General features: G+C 39.3%; 1 protein-coding gene across 4 annotated transcripts in view; it reads left to right on the top strand.

Annotated features, from left to right (window-relative positions):
- The window catches only part of TANK (TRAF family member associated NFKB activator), a 37,222-nt gene extending 19,107 nt beyond the window's left edge, over window positions 1-18,115 (top strand). For all 4 annotated transcript variants that reach the window (XM_032803557.2, XM_032803561.2, XM_032803558.2 and 1 more), the window contains 5 exons: window positions 5,242-5,421; window positions 6,528-6,604; window positions 8,889-9,007; window positions 11,218-11,804; window positions 16,458-18,115. In XM_032803557.2, coding sequence (XP_032659448.1) covers window positions 5,242-5,421; window positions 6,528-6,604; window positions 8,889-9,007; window positions 11,218-11,804; window positions 16,458-16,622 — 1,128 coding nt within the window. In that variant the 3' untranslated portion in view covers window positions 16,623-18,115. The remainder of the gene's footprint in view (window positions 1-5,241; window positions 5,422-6,527; window positions 6,605-8,888; window positions 9,008-11,217; window positions 11,805-16,457) is intronic.
- Window positions 18,116-19,411: the final 1,296 nt, after the last annotated feature.

The following is a 19,411-nucleotide window of genomic DNA, read 5'->3' as shown; positions in this document are numbered from 1 at the left end:
GTAGTATAAACAAGTCATTATCTATATGAAATTTTAACTTGTACTGACTTCGCTACTGCTTTTTATGTAGCCTGTTGTAAAACTAGTCCAATATCTGAATGAGTTAATGTACCCCCTGGAAGACCTCTGTGTACCCTTAGGGGTACATGTACCCCGGTTGAGAACCACTACTCTATTTCATCTGCATTCTGTTGACACTGTAACCCAAACACATTTCCCAGATTGGCATTCTTACACATAGATCAAGAGAGGTGACAGACTAATTCCTATATAGCCATACCTGGGAGTGCCCTTGGGACATATGAGCATTGCTCAACATATCCCTCTGGATCATCTTGCAGAGGAAAAACCATAGCCTTTCAAGAGAAACTTTGTCTTCTTTGCTGGAATCTGCGGGTGTCTGAGCAGTACCTCATAGTCAGCCATCTACCATTAAGTACTTAGTTCTTTTAGACCTAGCAACTAAAAATACATCATGCATATGACCTTCATACATCCCAAAAGGGGATTGACCAAAGAGACTAGTGCAGTCTCTGTACTATACACAGGCTCAAACTAGAATGAAATCATGGAAATCTGTGGACTCCTTTTTATCCTGAATTCTCTCACCACAGCCTTCTCAACAGTCTTCCCTCAGAAAAGGAGATTAGGGAGGGTGATAACTGGCAAAATTTGTGAGGACCCAGAGACAGTAAAGAATGACCAAAAGGGACTAAGAGTTATTTGTCAGTGCTTTTCTTTAGGAGACCAAGGGGTCAACATCCCATTCCATTCTAGGAATGGTCTTGAATACTTCCCGTTAGATCTTATCAACTAGGAAGAATGTGGGTCCAGTTTTCATGTCACCAACATCCCCACCATAGCCATGACCTTTTCAGGCAAAACTACATAAAACCTAAGCAAAAACCACCTTGCATTTCTCTCCCCTAAACACAGCTCTCCCCACAAAGGTAAACAGTGCCATATGAATCAGTGTAAATTTATCTGTGAAGCTTAAATACTTGGCTCCACATCCAAGACAAAACATCCATATTTACCATGCTTTTCATACTCCTCTCAGAAATATTCTAGGACTTTAGATGCTATAGCAGAGGGGAAGAAATGCTTCTACATCTCGGCACAGACAGGGCATCAGATCTCAAAAACGATTTATGCCTGCAATAAGTTACTTAGTGGTCTAGGCTCTGAGCTATTCAGGGCATAAGCAGAGTTGTGAGAATTGTGCTATAAGTCACCTTCCTGTGCCCCTGATCCTAGAGCTGAAATGCCGTCCCCCTCCCCCACCCCATATAACTTAAAGCAGCCTGAGAGGCTACTCAAAGAAATGCTAGTTGGGGGGCAGTCCTCTGGTGTGCTGTGTTCCAGCCCCTCCCACCCCATTATGCCTCCTCCATACCACCTACCTCTGAGATGAGGGAGCAGGTAACGGAAAGCTGATACGCTGGATTTATACCAGCTGCGGATCCTCCTGCACCTGCCTGTCTGAAACAGCTTTAAGCTTCCTTTGTGTACCACTGGAGTGATGAAAAGCAGAATTAGCCAGGTGACCTCTGAAGCTGAATGGGACACTTAGTGAATAGTCAGACAAAAGATGGTTAATGTTCTGTAAGGCCATTGATAGGAATTTGTCACCTGAACAGCATTCTTCCTTAGAGCCATCTGAAATTTTACCTATTCCATTAGCTTCGTAGGACAGACCATTAAAATAGGTTGCCACACCCTTACAGGAAAGATATGTCATAATGGAGAGCTCCATGACACAGATGTAATTTCTATCCCTGCTGCCAATCCCACTACATAAGATTCAGAACATGGCCAGATACCACTAGACAGTCCCATAGCTGTCATGGGATTGAGATATAAGATATATGAAATATCATGAGTTCATAAACTAGCCTAGGAGTTATCATATTGATGTTGAAGCCACTCAGACCCAGTCTAGTTCTTAAAGGTTGAATTATCACTGTTCTAGTGACTGTAAGATATAGGAAAGGCAATATAATGACTTGGATGGATAACCAAATAGTCAGAGACCCAAAACGTATCCTGCGGTGATGTCACGACAGCGCAAAGTGATGCTGACTTTCATCAGTATGTGATGAATAGCTTCTTCACAACAACGTGCTTGTTTTAGTACACAGACAGGCTGTTGTGCTGGTATGTAGTGACTCTCCCACTGAATTTCTCTTCTCTCTGCCGTCCTTGTGCCCCATTGCCTTTGTTCCCCTACCAGAGGAAGAGCATAGCAACTCCCACACTGCTTCAGGTGTTTGCCTTGTGTTTCAGGGGGCACTCCTGTAATCTGTGCTCCTCTTGCTTTGCCTGACTTTTGGCCAGAGCAAAAAGAGCCAAATCCTATTTAGATTGCAACAGCTGTGTGCAGGGACTGAAGGAGCTATGAGCTACTTGTTGTTGCACATTTGCCTGTTTCTAATGTATGTACTTGATACATTTCATGCTTAACTCTGCTTTGCAGTTGTTACACTTTTATTCTTAACGTTACTGTGTAATGTTTTTCAGACCTCCTTATGCTTTGTAACCTTTACTCTTACAGCCCTTTCCTCACTCTTTAAGTACTTCAACCTTATCCAACTCCTGGCTCCACCATAACTTCCTTCAACTTCAGCACATTCAAAAATGGTAAGAATACCTTAATCCAAAAACACCACCACCTCCATCTTGTTTTCACACAAATGGTCAGGAACCTGTGTATTAAACTTCAACAAAGTTCTTACTTGCTTCCCGATTCAGTAAATGTTTATCCCCTCCTAACCTGTGGGACATCAAATATTACCTTGACTACAGAAACTTGTGCTGCCTTCTCATCTCACTTTTGTGATTTCCTTTGCTTTCCCTAAGTCAAATTCAAATTTAGCTGTCATATTTTGAATAATCTCATACCCCTCTGGAAGTTGGGAACACATGACCTTTAGCCTAAAATCTTCAGACTTCCTGTCCATTTCAGAACTGAGTACAACAATCTCCTCCTGCCTAGTTTTCATGTCCCATCAAGACTAACCCTTCTCTTGCTGCATCTTTTCTCTTCATCTCATTCCGTGGACTCTAGACATCTTTCTGCTCCATGTAATGAAGTGTATAGATCCTAACCTGGATAAGGACAGAAAGGGGTTAATGGCCTGTCCTGGAAACAGGTACTGAAATCTGTCCCACAGTACCTGCCAGAAGCATCAAACCTGAAAGTAGGGTCCTCCAGCGTAGGAAGTAATCAGGAAGGTAACAGCATATATAGATGTAGGAGGATGGCTTTAGAAATGGTTGTCCTGCCAATTGAGAGCATCAGGGGAACTGGATTTGCTAGGACTTCAGCCAGCCAGTGAGATGAGCGGTTTCCCTGTGGTGGAGAGAACCCATTTTAAAGACTGTTTTGACCACTCAGTGAGTGGAGGAAGCTGATTGTTAGTCCTTGAGAAAAGGGAAGGCCTACTATGGAGTAGGTAACTTGGGGGGCAGGGTGAGAGGACTTGGAACACTGACTCTCTTGGTTAACTGGCTTAAACTGTGAAATTTAAATATAGAAACGTCTTCTCTAAACTTCATCCCAGAATGCATCTATATTTTTGACTCTTACAGCAGCATCTTTGGGGCTCCGCTCATGGGTTATCTGAATACACTCCCCTCCTTGTATCACCACACCTGGGGCTGGATCCTTCTCCACTGCCTCCATCTCATGTACACATTGTACTTCTAGTACATTGTATTTGCATGTACAAGCTTCATAAAACATTGGAGGGGGGTGGGAGGTGTTTTTTGGTTGTTGAACAGGGTATACCTTGGGCCTAATTCTCTGTTTGGTTACTTACTTTTTATCCTGTTAGAGCCAGGTACCCTACTTAACGTGCCTCATTCCTTGAGCATTCTTTATCTGTCTTCCCATTGACCTTGTTTTTAAACTAATTATTTTTCCAGATGGTGTGACTTGCATTTTGGCACATTTATTTATCTTGACATTGCATGCAACTTTTCTAGCCCTGGGTCAAAGTCACAGTGTTTCTATTTAACCATTTTGATCACTTAGATCAATACACTTATAAACAAACATTTAATTTTAGTGGGAAAATAAGTCTTGGGAATGAAACAGCTGAATTACTCTGTTATTTGGGTGACTAGCAAAGCAATTAGGAATGTGTTTCAGAGAGAGACTTTTTTGTACCCAATTTCAAAATTACAAGAGCAGAATATTTCTGGTGTATTTGGCTGCTTCTGGACAAATAGAATAATAATAATTTGAATCAAGTGAATGTCTCTCCTATTTGCATTGTGGCATTTTAAAAATACAGTTCAGTCATCCATATTCAAATAGTTCTCTTCCATAATTTGCCTTTTCTTATTTGACTGCCATAGTGCTTCCTGAATCCCTCCAAAAATAACTGCCAAAATTCCCTGTTACTCCCCCTTCTTAAATGTGTTTATACATGTAACTGGATAAATGGTCACTACTGCTTCTACTGTCCTCTTCAAACTTTCTAGAAATCCTCTGCTTCCATTAGTATAGAAACTTTGGCTATAGACATTTTCCACAGCTTTCAAGGAAAGATGGCTTGTTAGCTGTTGTAACTGCATCTCTGTGCCTCTAGCCATATATTTTTTTACTCAAAAATAATCCAAGGATTTCCTCCTTATACATTTAAAAAAAAAAACAACCCTAAGTTTTCCTTTGGTGGCCTGCTAGATTTTCTCCTTATATAATTTCTACAAAAGTCTGGTTGAATATTTGGGGGAGGGCCTACACTTAAAATGTCTAATTCCTTATCTTTTCAGTATTGCATGCACCTTGGGTCTTTGGAAATCTAAATCACCTAAGTGATAAAGAGCTACATTTCTAACTGTTCCAGAAATTAACTCTGAAGACTTGTCACCTTCTTTAAAATTGCTGTAACTTGATTTTAGCATTCTATGAAACTAATTAAATGTCACTGCACACAGTGTATATAAATGAAGTAAGACAATGTCTTCCACTTTTTTAAAACACTAAGGTGAACATCTGCTGGGTTGGCTTTTATAAACTCAAAACAGCACACAATTGTTTTGAGTAATTGTCCATGATCAGACACATCTGTAGATAGCACTAAATGGTCTTTAATTATTTCAACACAAACATGTTAGTGAGTAGATAAGACTCATTTCATTTAGGTTGCCAAGACTTAATTTAGTCTATCTCAGGCTGTTGCATAATGATATTCTTCCTATTCTGGAAATATTAACCAATTGTGCTATTTTTAGGAACAGTTGGAAACAGAGAGCATTAAATTGAAGAAAACTGAGGAAGAAAACATTCTAAAGGAAAATAAACTTGTATCTATTATTGCTGTTAAAGAAGAAGAAATAAGGTTTCTAAAAAACAGATTAAAAGAAAAAAGTGAAGCACAGGATTGCATACAGATGCCAATGTATGAAATGGAGGTAAGTAAATAAAATGAGACACCACCCCTTTGCAAATAATTATGCGTATTTTAGATGTTTATACAAATTATTCTGGTTAACAGATTTTAGATTACAACTGTATGTAAGTTGCTAAGAAAATTGTTAAAATATGTACAGTAACACTAGCTGTAATGTTCTGTTAGTTAAGCCATAAAACACTTGAATCTTATTTTGTGCAACTTAACTATTCATCTTATTTTTATTTTAAATTGTTATAAAAATAAATATTGATGGAAAAAAGTAACATAGCTGTATTGTAGTGGGTCTTTACAATTCAGACTCAGATTGAATATTATACCTAGCTTCAATCTTCCATTTTTATCCCACTCTTTTGGTCAGATTGGGTGTTTCACTTACCAGGAAAAACATCCAGGGTAGAGCAGTGGTTTTCAACCTGTGACCCACGGATCCCTGCTGGACTGAAGACTATGTCTAAGATTTCCAAAGGAGTCTGCACCTCCATTTGCAACATTTTAGGGGTCCACAACTGAAAAAAGGTTGAAAACTACAAGGGTAGCCTATATTTAGTGAAAAGTTTACGGTCCATGTAATATGAGTCTAATCCACAAGATGGTAGTCAAAGGTAACAACTTGTTTAAAAGCATGATAGAATACATATCAGCCTTTAATCTGCTTGTTGAAAATTTTAGACAATTGATTTTTGGACTAAAATATGTCAGTTCCTTAGAAATGAGCCTATGATCTGATACGTGATTAAAACTGAATCATAATGCAATACAACTCCTGTGCATTAGCTTCCCTACCTGTAAAGAGGAAGATAATGTTTACCCACATATTAAAGTCCTGTGAGAGTCTCAAATGAAAACCTCTGGATAAGGGCAAAATAGCAGAATTACTAAATTTGTACTAGAAGGGGTTTTAAATCAAAGAATGAAGAATGAGATTTCTTGTACTTGTGTTTTTTCTAAATGGCTTCTTGGAGTACAAGCAAGATCATTTGGTTCTGCTGATGTTGAAGAATGTTGAGACATTTGTTAGTCTGCCTTTGTGTTAAATCCATGTAAATGTAAGAATTGAAATTAGTACACCAAAACAAACTCCCTAATCCCATGTTTTACTTTAAGATTAAACATACGAAGATTGCTCCAGCTAGACAGGATTTATCTCCAGGGATCCCTGGTATTTTAACTGTGCATGAAAGGTAAATAATTTTGCAGCATTTTTGTAAACAATTTTTAATGTTCACATTTGCTAAAAAGTAATAAGACCAGCTGCTTCCCTCCCTTTTCATAATACAGAAAGAACAGAAAAGGGCCCAGAAGCCAGCGTAGGAAGGGGAGCAGAGCCAGTCTGGCATGTGGACACACAGCTGGTGTTCAGTGGGTATTCAGGGATATATTAGGAGGAAGAAAAAACAGCCACTTGATGCAGCAGGGGTTTAAGCTCCATAGGAAATAGCTATGGATGTTAGTGCTGGTTATTGTATGAGCTTTAACTCCTTTTGGGGGAACGTGCAGCCATGCTGGAATAACTAGTGGCAGCACAGGAGGGCAGTGCTGCCAGGAGATGGCTCAACAGATTGTACAAGGGAGTAATCCTTCTATTTTAGGGTTCCAAATCTGAGTGTTCAGGGCCAGGTTTAGCTATGGAGCCTCTGCCCACAATGCAGAGGAAGCCTTGTGATCCCTGTATAATCAAGAGAAGGGCATCACAGAGGTGTATGACACTGAACCTCACTGTATTTAATGAGCGAGTATTGCCCTTCTGCATGTTTTATGGTGAAGGGGATTGGCCAGAGCCTTAGTAGTAGTCTCCTGTGAAAAGTGAAGACCTAAGCCAGGTTTTTACCAGCCTTTGCTGAATGATTATTTAGAGGGAGATTCTTAAAGGTGTCACATGAGGTGAAAAAAATGGGATTGTGGGGGTTTTTTTTGTTTGCTACTTTATTTTTTCCTAAAGCTTATCTGAAGTGCCTTTTTAAAATATTCCCCCTCTTCTCCACCCTCCACAAGTTTTTTTTACATTTAAAATTTAGCTCTTGTATGCCCAGTTCTTCTTGCAAGGCTATGCATGACTGGAGAACTTGCAGGATCATGATATGGCATTGGAGAGAAGCAAGTGAAATCTGATTGAATAAAATATCAGTGGTATCAGACTATTTAAAGCTTTTGAGTGGGGTTTTGGTGTGTTTAACTACTAACAAACTGAAACACCTGAGAAACCTTTGGAACATATACTAAAATCACTCTCACCAGCTGTCCTCATTCTTCTGAGTGAGCTCCTAATCCACATCTCTGGGTCCTCCAAAGGACATCTCCAGCAAAATGAGGAAGGCAGTACTTAATAGACCAAACTGTTACAGGGTGAATAAACACACTAAAAGAAAAACCTTTTTTATAAAAGCAACAACAAAACTCTGTGGCATAAAGGAGCAAAATAAGGCACGAGTCTTGTGTGTCTCTCCCCTACCCCACCCCAAATCTTCAGTTCACCTTTAACTAAAAGTCGTTTTTGCAAGATCTAAGAACTTATGCTTTATTGGTCTGTGTGGTCTAATGTGCCTCAAATCAAGTATTTGTGATGCATAAGTATGCAGAATAATGTACCATGTTTTTCAAGAAGCCAAAAACTGCACTTGTATGAAGAGCTATGTTTCCCATTCTTAGTGTGATTTACTAAGTATTTGACAGCCATTTAGGAACCTGTGAAAGGTCCTTAGGGAAACAAAGCAAGAGGAAAAAAACTAGGATTTGGGTTGTGCAGAAGGGAACAGCAGCTGAGGCTATGTCTAAGCTACACAGCTTTTAGTGGCATGGCTGTGTCGCTACAGCTATACCGCTAAAAGTCACGCTGCGTAGCCGCTGTTTGTTGGGTCTCTTGCCAACAAAAAACTTCCAACCCCAACAAGCAGCGTTTGCATTGTCGGCAGGAGCAATGCACTGTTCACAGCGGTGCTTGTCGCCAGCAAAACTTTTTGTCTTTTAAGGGTTTTCAAGGGAACAGCTGCTTTTGCATAGCATATTTCCTTTCCTGCATGGACTAAAGTCCACAGCAAAAATGGGAAATAATGTATGTTCGCAACAGCATTCGCTAATTTCTCTGGCCATCACATGAACACAGAAGCACTATACTTGCCTAGGATATGTTGGAGAGAATTCAGTGGAACATGAAAGGTCTGTGGCTCAGATTTCCTTTCAATCTCTGGCCTATAAAAGTTTATTGCTCCATTCCATCATTTCCATGCAGGGGGCATGTGATATATGATCAAATAGCTACATATTTCATCATGTTTGACTCCTTTATTCCCTTCCATTTGCTTTTGCAAAGTTGAATGTGTGTGTGCATGCCTTTAGTAGAAGACTACCAGAAAAATTTAGCTGTTAAGACTATCTCTCTGGCTTACAGTTGTAGAGTATTTTTTTTAATTCAAGGTCATGAAAGAGCTGAACTCACTGACACTTTGATTTAAAATATTGAACTTTTAGGGAAGATCTAGAGATGGTTTTCCAGGAGATGAAGGAAGAGTGTCATCGAATATGCACATTAGCAAGAAAGCAAACAGACCAACTCAGTAAACTTAACATAAAGAGAGAACCTGTAAATGGTAACATCTTACTTTAGCTCTTATTGTGATTCAACTGTTTGAAAGCTTTGCTTTATATTTGAAAATACTGTAAAATTATACATACATTGAAAGTACTTCTACTGTTTACCATCTGCTTCTTTCAAGTCTGCTTGCATGGTGCTCTGCAGTTCACTAAGAAAATGCACCACGAGTTTTGGAATTGTATGAGGAACATTCCAAATTACATGGGTAAGAGGTAGTCACCATGTAACTGACTTTCAGGGTTCTTTTTTGTCCCTTGAAGTAGATCATTTGGTTCTCACTCAGTCTGATGCCCCAGCATGCTCTAAGTGACAGCATTTTTTGGGTTTTTTGCTCTGTTTATAAAAATGCCCATTATGAATATTTCCAGCCTCACATTTGACACAGAAGGCTGCTGGATTGTGGAGCTGGCATGTGGAGAGGTAAAGGACTTTAAGACAAAGTGCCTTGTGCAGACTTGAAACACTTTGTCTGTATAATTAAAAAAAAAAAAAAAAAAAAAAAAGTTCAACTCTCACCGAAATCAATGGAAAAACCTGACTTCAGCGAGAACTGGACTAGGTCCTACGAGCCTGATCCTGCTAACACTTATATTGGATATAGTGCATAATACTAGAAGTAGTTTCATTAGTTTTTACATTCTAATAAGACAGCAGGATCAGGTTCTGATATGGTTTTATAGACCACTTTTCAAACCCTCACATCCCTGCAGATGTCTCCAGTACATATTGGCAAACTATATGTTACAACTTCACATGAAGTAATGGACCACTACCTCTTATTTCAAGTGATTAAAGGGGGAAAAAAGGGTAGATGAAAGTTGATCTTTTTATGATGTGCCAAATGTGCCCCTCTTATCTCTGATTTGTGGCACTCAGCAAGTTATTCCAAAGTTGATGTTTTGTCTTTTCTTAGGGCAAGTACAATTAAGTGCTTGCTGATCATGACTGTGATATATTAATAACATGACTTGTAGTCCTAATAAGATGTACACTGGACTCTCTTAAAACTTGTATTCACTAACTGTTAAATGGTAACCATATTGGTGGTGGTTTCCCATAAACAATTGAAAAGATAAAATTTTAATAGTACCCACTTGTGGCTGTACTCAGCTGAATTCAATATGTACAAGTATCTACTTAATTTAGCTAAACCTGGACATCAAATACTGAAAAGAAAATACTGAATGAGTCTAAAGTTTTATGCTCCTAAATCTATATTTTAATACATAAATAAGGGACCTGATATTACAGAGTTCTGGGTATCTGTCAAGCTGCTTCTAGTTAATTAATAAGTGCCTGTAAAATTGATTTATGTGGTGTTTTTTGACACTACATTATTATTGTGTACTGTTTATTCTGTACAAACAATACTATGTCCCTTTTTCACATGAAATGATTCTGTGCCTCATTCAGGAAGAGACAAGGTGGGTGAGGTAATATCTTTTATTGGACCAACTTCTGTTGGTGAGAGAGACAAGCTTTGGACTACACTGAGCTCTTCCCCAGACCTGAAGAAGAGCTCTGAGGAGCTGAAAAGCAGTAGTTGGCCTAATAAAAAGATATTACCTCACCCACCTTCTCACTCTCATATCCTGGGACCAACATGACTACAACTAGTTTAGAAGGGGCAAATTCACCATGAGATTGGAATGATTTCAGGAGAAATTTGCATACATGAAATATATAGTAAAACTATTCCCCAGTTTGATTAGAAATAATATGTAGATTGCATTTTTGAACTACAAATAATATTGAGAGCTCTCAAACACAGAGGAAGACAATCCCTACTGTGAAGGTCTATTCACTTCAAATGCTTTGGGACTACAGTGCCTAGCAGACTGTTGGCACTCCATAAAACAATATCTTAAGTTGCAGCTTTTATTTGTGCGAGAACACTTTAGTAAATGTACGTGAATGCGTGTTGAAAATATGGGGCAAATAAGTTTTAACAAAACCTAAGAGAGAGAGAATTGTTAGAATAAGTTAATCAAGCTCTGTTATTTCACATTCTGTTTTTTTTTCCACTGGGGCTATCATTCTTGAATGGGGGGAGCATCCCTAAAATTATTGGCTTCAGGAAAATACTCTAAAAAAGGATCAGGAAAAATAACTGATCCACACATTTGTGCTTTAACAATTACTTTGAACTATTATTTTCATAGATGGTGTCTGACAGTTTCCTTCTCCCCCCCCCCTTTTTTACAGAAATTCCATTTTCCATGCCTATTCAGTGTACTGATAAAACTGATGAACAAGCAGAAGAACTTTTAAAACCTCGGGTTAAAACAGATATAAATAGAGGTGTATCATGCATAACATCTATCACACCAAGAGGAGTGGGCCAAGATGAGGAAGACAACTCTGTAGAATCACTTTCTAAATTTAGTGTCAAGTTTCCACCTACAGACAATGACTCTACTTTCTTACAGAGCACTCCAGATAAACCAGCAGTTCCTTGTACTGCAATAGCTGAAAATATGCTTCCAGATCATCATTTTTACATGGACCAGGAAGACCATACTATGAACCTGAGTAAACTGGAATGTAACACATTAGAAACTCATGGAGCTGACCACATAACCTCAGCTATGCAAAACCTAACTCCACTTGACATAACAAAACCCCCAAGCCATACAGCCATGCTCAAACAGAATACTCAGGACAAAACACCATATTTGAAAACAGCAGACATTGGTACCAAACTTGTGCATCCATACACAAATCAAGATGATACTGAAGTAAATTTTCCCTCTTCAGAGGCCATTGGGAGGGCTATCAGAGGACCTCAGCAGGTATCTTTATATTGATATTGTATGTTTTAAAGATTAATATTTCATTTAAACAGGTGCTATGCAAAGGTCTTTCAGGCAGGAATGAAACCTATATGAATCACACCATTTTTATGGTGAACATTTGATTTTATGTAGATCTGCTTTCTGACACTGCATTTGCATACATTAACTACATTTTCAGTGAAATAATAGAGGGATTTAAATTTAGATTTAAGAATATAGATGCTTGCACAAATTTTCACTTCAGGAAGATATTACGTAACTGTTTCTGTATCCGTTGCAAAGTGATTTTAATCACAACTATCCAAAAATTATTTTTACCCAAGTATTTATTCCATAGAATCAAATATAATGTGCATCACTATACTTTTTTAAAATGTACAACTGAACATGTGGGCATATGTGCTCTTTTTAAAAATACCAGATAATTCAGCCTACTTCCTTGGGGGGCGGGGGCAGAAGTCTCTTTAGATCTAATAAGGGACAAACACAGAACAACTTAAAAGGGATAAAATATTTTAGAAGTACTTGTAGAATAGGAAAATATGTATTTCCACAAATAGTCATAAATGGAAACCTAAAGAAATACAGGTAAATGTATATCTACTTTTTAAGTAGACACTTGGTTTGATTTTCAGAGGTGTGAACATTCAGAACTCCAGCTGAAGTCAGCATGCGCTGTAGATGCTCAGTATCTCTGAAAATAAGGCCCTTTAGCCAAATTCAGCAAAACAATTATGTGCATAAGTCCCATTGAGTGCTCTGCTGAATCAGCCTTTGGGTAACATCCTGGCCTCATTGAAGTCAATGGCAAAACTTCCATTGACTTTAATAGGGCCAGGATTTCACTTTTTTGTCTTTCTCATTGGAGGGAGCATTATCCAAAGGCTAGAGCAGATATTGATATTTAGGATTTTTGTATTTTCTTCTCAGCTCTTCCAGTTACTCCCTTAGACTTTGGGCAAATTGCCTTAACTGTCCTGTGACTCAGCTTTGCCTTTAAAATAAGGAAAAGAGGAGCTATGAGGCTAAAATAACATTTACCTTGTATCTGAAGATCTCTAGAGCTATAGGTGTATTATTATTAAAACTGACCCAGACTAGTTCTACTGTCTACCTTAGTATTAAATTTAATGTTCTGACAATTTTTGGCAGATAATCTGAAATTTGTAGTCTGCTTTACATAATTTTTTTTAAATTAACATAGATTCATTGTTATATTTTAGAGATATTGCTTGTGCTATGGTGATTTTAATTTTATCCTGAATTATTAATTACGTGCTCTTTATTGTACTTTATTTTCTGCCAAATTCTCAGTTATAGTTGTGACTGAGTAAAAGAAATTAAACAAGTAGAATTCCTGTGGATCTATGAAACTTTCATTCTATTACTTGTTACTGTTTTTTTCCTTTTTCTCCATTATCTCTCCTGCTTGTTCTTTTATTAGCCAGTCTGTGAATTCATTTTTCAATAGATGGCACCCTGCATTGTACATTACAGCAAGTGAAACAGCTGGTATGTGATTACAAGTTGATAGGGAAGTATGCAGCTTTAAGAAGTGCAGGAGAGTTGGTGGACAAGGGCATAGGGTTAGATAATTGATATTTGTACAAAATAAGGAAATGACTTTAGTCTGACGGTATCATTTTAGAATGTAAATGACCAGTATTACAGCTCTATGGGGAGATTTTAATATTGAATGTTACATTTCAAAAGAGAACTGGCAATAGAAAATAGTTTCAGTATTTATAAGTCATATCCGTGTAGCAAAATAGAACATAAGGACAGTGATTAAAATGTTGCATCTTATCCAGAAGTTTATTTGACAGAAGCCAATATTACTTTAGGATCCATTAAATATACATCTATGTATATTTACGTAATATACATCACCTTTATTTAACTGCTTCCAAAATGTTTTCATGTGTTTTTTTTGTTTTGGGTGAATTGAATTGATTGGTTGTCTTTTTGCTGATTATAGGGTCAAAGATTTGCTCTTAGCCGAGTTCAAGTGCTGAAGTATCATCCAGTTAGATGAATACAACTCCTTTACGCTGTATTCACATCAGTAAAACTTGGACATGTAATTCTCTCCACTGGGTGTAGCTGCAGCAGTTGTGCTCTAGTTCAGACAGTGCCCAGAGCTCTTTTACCATCTTGTCACATAGGGACTAGTAATAAACATCCAAGCCCTGTTGATACTTATTCCCTTTCGTTACCCATTCCCGCGCCCTATCTATAGCTGCTACTGGTGGCGCTCCAACAGTGGTGAATTACAGGATGGATTTTTTTTTCTAGTGTAGACTAGGACTTTGTCATATTTACGACATATGTTAACTTATAAGATGGAACAACCCCTTAAAATACAATATATTTGGTGACAATGAACCTTTGGAGCTGCTGCACTCAGTTTAGGTGGTAAATTTAGCTCTTTCCTGCTTTGTGGATATTAAATGGAAAACTCAGTGCTGTTTCCTTAGGATACAGGGCTGCACAGAGATTTTTGGAGGCCTGGGACAAAGATCTGAAACAGTCGTCGTCCCCCACCTCCCCAAAAAAGGAGGTGCAAAAACACTGAGAGGAGGCTACAGGGTTTGGGTGTGGAGAGTGAGCCTACCCCACACGTACTGCATGGCAGTGACTCCTGTGGGGCTGGGCCAAGCTACCCACTCTGGGCATTGTGAGCTGCTACACAGGGTCACAGCGCCAAACCTGAATGGCACTGCAACCCCATGCACCTGGTCACAATGTCACTCAGTTTAGGGGCTCCCTGCAAACAGCCCCTTTTCCTTTCCTCTCCTCTCTTCCCTTTTCTCCATCTGGGAGGCCATGTTAGGATATAGTACCTCTTTGAAAACAATGTGATTGAAACATGTAGCTCATTAAAATAAACATGCATCTTACTGGACCTAAGACTTCACTGATTTATAGTTAACTGTACCTTACAACTGTAAGGTCTGATTCTGAAAATACTAATTATTGATGCAGTGCTTTATTTGGTGGGACTGCCAACCCTAGTGTGGCCACAGTTCAGAAAACCATTTAAAATGCATAACTTTAAGCACATGAATAGTCCACTACTGTTGCTTGAAGATAGTTAGACAGGAGCTTAGGGTCCCAATTCAGCACAATGCTTAAGCATCTCCTTAAATCTGTCCCTATTCAGGGAAGCGCATAAGTACATACTTAAGTCCCCAAGAAGTCTGTGGTATTTAAGGGTTTTGAGGGACTGATACCTAAGTCTAGTAGTTACAGTTTGTAAGGTTAGAACCTTACTTTGTCCCCAGTACACTTCAGCAAATTTTACAAGAACCTTTTTGATCTCTTTAAATATCAGGCCTCTTTATGGTTATTAAAAATGCCAGTTTATTCAAGGTGGTTGCAAGTCAGCAACCACAAACACACACTTCTGTAGGAATGTTTACAAGTATGTTAGTGTCTAGACAGATTTCATATACAATTTACATCAGCTGCCCACTATCTACAATCAGTAGATTGTATTGCAGAAGGAAGTGATGTAATTACACTTAATTACTAATGAACAAGAGCCCCCTGAAATGCTAAACATTGTTTAGGAAGGGAATTAACTCCTAAAAGAAACTGCATCTGGTTTAGAAATAAGAATTAACCGCTGTGAAAGCCAGGTTGGTAGAACAGTTTGTTGTCACTTGGAGGATTAAGCACCTGCTTTTTAGCCTGGCAAAGTTTGGGAACGTGAGAATTGAAGCTCTTTTATGGGGATAGACAGCAAGAGACTTAACTTCAAGGGAAACTGCTTGCCTTTCTACTGCCAAAATACTCTTTCCCTTCTGTGCATATGTGAGGTTATAGTGAAAAGGTCTGCTGAAAAGACTGTAGAGTTCTCTCCTGTGCTGTGTCCCCTCCTGCCTCTTACTTGCTGCCATTCAGTTTGAGTGCACTTTGGCTGATAACTTGATGCCAAGTAGGAAGAAGCAGAGACTCCAACACCTCAGGCCACACACAGTCTTTGTGATGAAGAAATCAGGATTGCAAAGGAAGGTTAAGGATTAATTTAATTACTGTAATATTAGCAACCGATAACACAGAGGTAAAATTATAAGATTGCTTTCTGATTAAATTGAAAACTAGATATGTACCAATAGGGGGAATGTAAAATAAAATCTGCCTCATGTTAGTCTTATATAGGAAACCTGTGCTGTACTCTAATGTAAAATGTATATTGCTGAAAAGGGCAATATTATCTGTGCAAGAATGTTTATACGGCATCTCAGTACAGAGACTACAAATGCCACAGTTTAGTTTCCTACAGTGAAATATTTGAGGAGTCCATAAAAAGCCTTAGTATTTATTACACTGACATTGTTGACAAAGGAAGCTTCAGTTGATTATCATGTGTTGTAAAATCTGACTTATATTCTTGTATTTGATGAAGTGTTTGCAGATGTAAATGTATAAAAGTTTAGTTTCCTTCTGATTCTTTTACTTTGCTAAAATGTGAAGTCTTTTCTTGATTTTGATGTAATGAGGACCAGAAATGCCATTTTTGTTGATGATGTATCAAGTATATACATACTCTAACTAGTGCAAAACAAATGCTGGTGTAACTTTTTATATTTAGAACTGTATTATTTTTAAGCACAAGTAATAATAACTTTTTTTGCCTTTTTTCAGCTCTTCTGGAAGCCAAATCAAACTCAAGATAATAACTTACTGGCACAAGGTTATACAGACTCAGAACTGAAGCAGTCTGGAATATGTGAATTCTGTCAAAAAGTTTTCCCACCATCTACTACATCCAGGGGGGATTTTCTCAGGCATCTTAATTCACACTTTTAAAGAACAATCAATGTATCCAGAAGAAAGCTGAATAAGACTTTGTAGAGATACTGGGTTGCACTTTTGTGTATATTTCATTTTTAATTCAAGTATGTATGTTAATTTCAGAATTAAGACTGTTCATAATGATGTAACTGAAACTGTGTTTCAGTTAAGTTCATTTCAAACTTTTAAAATTACATTTAACATTTGTAATTTTACACATTTTAAATTACCCAGTAGAAACTGTAATGCAGTTTCACTTCTTCAGTATGTCATATTGCAATATGAGCTTTGGGCCTGATCCTACAAACCTTTTCTTACACAAGTTATCTTCACCTGAGTAGTCCCACAATAATTAATGACTACTTGTGTGAGGTAAGGACTACTTGCATGAGTAAATGTTTGCAGAACTGGACCTTTAAATTTGAGGAGATAAAGTGTGAGCAATCCTGTCAATTTTCCTCAGTACCCTATGGCCTGATCCTGCTCCCACTGTAGTAAATAGGAGCAGGAACAGGCCCTAAGAACATCTGAAGGGCTAGGGAGGAATCTCCAGTTTTGACTTAAGACAGGTTCAGTGTTGTATTTATATTGTAGATAAGGTTCTTGTAAAATCACTAGAGTAGCCAAGTAATAGGTATGTCTTACTTAAGATCCATTTATGTCTTGTCTCTTACATCATTGGCAAAGATCAGTGTAATCAACAGTAAAACTATTTTAGTAAACAGATTTGTCTTAGATACAAAACAATACTCACTCTCTGGCTAAAATGAAGATTGCAATGGTATGTATCTTTGACAGAGGTACACTATTAAATTGTTAATGTATATTGTTAGCATTCATAACTCATGGAAAATACTTATTCCTCTATGGGAGCTGATATGTGCTTTTACATAGAGAGAAGATGAGATGAATCAGGTTACACTTTCCCCTAAAGCTAAAAGTTCAAAAGATAATTTAGCATTTCTTGTGGTTCCCTAGTGGATGTTACTTAAAGGCTAGGGATTTTTTTTAAATTGAACACAAGTCTTCAGACCAAAATACATGTCTCTCTTAAACTAGAAATCACTCTTAAACACACATAGCCATCAAAATTTAAATTGTAGTATTTTATGAATGCTAGATCAGCTAACTTGCATTTTGTTTTTAAACAGTTGATGTGCAATGATCTCTCCCAGGAGAGCCTTCTGCACTTTGACTGGACAGTTCCAGTCCAGACCTAAGTCGTTATTAGCATTAATATATTTTCTGTACCTACAGGTAAGCATGGCGCTAACGTCTCTCTGTTCAAAGATCTATTGGGTGATGGTAACCATTTTACAAAGGTAAAGGGAAATATAAATCTTGCGTCATTTTTAGAAGTGGATTTTTAAGTCAACTGGAGAATACTCCTACACTAAACATTTTTCTACAACTGTTTACTGTAGTTTTAAATACCTGCTGTGTACGTGACTAGCTGTGGCTGATAATGTACTGTAATAAAAGTGCAGGGTTCAGTGCTTGTCTGTTAATGTGATCTGGAGAGTGCCTTTGTTACTATAATAGTGTTAAAACTCCTTTTCCTACATTGCTCCGTGGGTGGAAGGGTCTGAGGCAAGCATGTCTTTGGGCGCAATAGGGTGTGTGAAGTTCCCCTCCTCGCTAGCGCTGAGAGGTGAGCGCTCCTGAGAGTGGTACTTGGTGTGTTGGGGGGGTGGGGGGGAATGCGGAGGGGGATAGGGAATCGCACTCCAAAAGAGCCCGACCCACAACTGCCTTGTTCTCCGACCCATGAAATGCAAGACCCGCAGCTCACATTGGCAAGAGTTGAGCAAACCGCGATTTACCTTTTTAATCCCCGCCACCTTTTTTGCGCGTGCCTGCGTTTTTCCCCTCCAGCTCACCTGCTCCGAGCCGAAGAGTGTCCGCCCAGAAGCCAGAGCTCTCCTCTTTGAACAAGGGTGGCAGACTTAGAAACGCCCCCTCCCTTCCCCAGGAGCACAGGTGGAGGGGGGAGGAAGAAAGCAAAGATGGGGAGTCCAAACCCACCGTGCCCATCAGCCCAAGGGGCCTGACCCAGAAGAGAGTATATGAATTTCAAACACTCCGGTCTGGTTAGCGCCTGAGGGGGCGCCACGTCCAGGGGAGTTAGCTGTGCCCGGCCCACAAGGAGCTCCCAGAATCTATTTAACCCCCACCCCCAAAGCACCCCCTGGCCAGCTGTGAGCCGCTTAGAGCAGTGGGAGGTGAGGGCGCCGCTCTCATGCTGCTCTCCTGGAGGAGGAGGCGGCTGGGCTGCGGCTCCCGGACATCTGTTTTACTACGCTCGTCACCAGAGCAGGTTCAGTTGCAGAGATTTCTTCCCCCCTCCCCTTCCCCCCAGCTTAAGGCAGCAGCGGGGGCTGAGTCCGTATGGGAAGTGCATTAAGAACCCATCACGGGTGGGAGGAAGGAAGCAGAATTAGGGCAGGAACAGCAGGTTCGTGCCAAGGTATTCGGCTGCTTTCTTGCTTCTCTCTACTCCCTCCCATCCTGCCCCCTCTTCTCTCGGGCTAGTGGCGTTAGCCGAGTCCCCGCCAGCCCTGGCGCTGCAGAGGTTTACAAGTCTCCACTGCTGCCTCGCTTGCAGTCCTCTGTCCCCAGTGAGGGCAGTCGCTGGCAACGAACGCACATGTTCAGAGCCAGCAGCCAGGGAAGATCTTAGTGGATCTGACCTCCCAGCAGGCAGTGTGTTTCCTCTGCCTATGCCGAGCGCTCTCCCCTGGGGGTAGCTTTGGTATAGGGGATGGCTCATCCTAATGCCTGGTGCTGGCGTCCCGGTAGCGCAC

The sequence above is a fragment of the Chelonoidis abingdonii genome, chromosome 10 (genome assembly GCF_003597395.2).
Source record: "Chelonoidis abingdonii isolate Lonesome George chromosome 10, CheloAbing_2.0, whole genome shotgun sequence".
Lineage (NCBI taxonomy): Eukaryota > Metazoa > Chordata > Testudines > Testudinidae > Chelonoidis > Chelonoidis abingdonii.
This window is presented reverse-complemented; position numbering and strand designations above follow the sequence as displayed.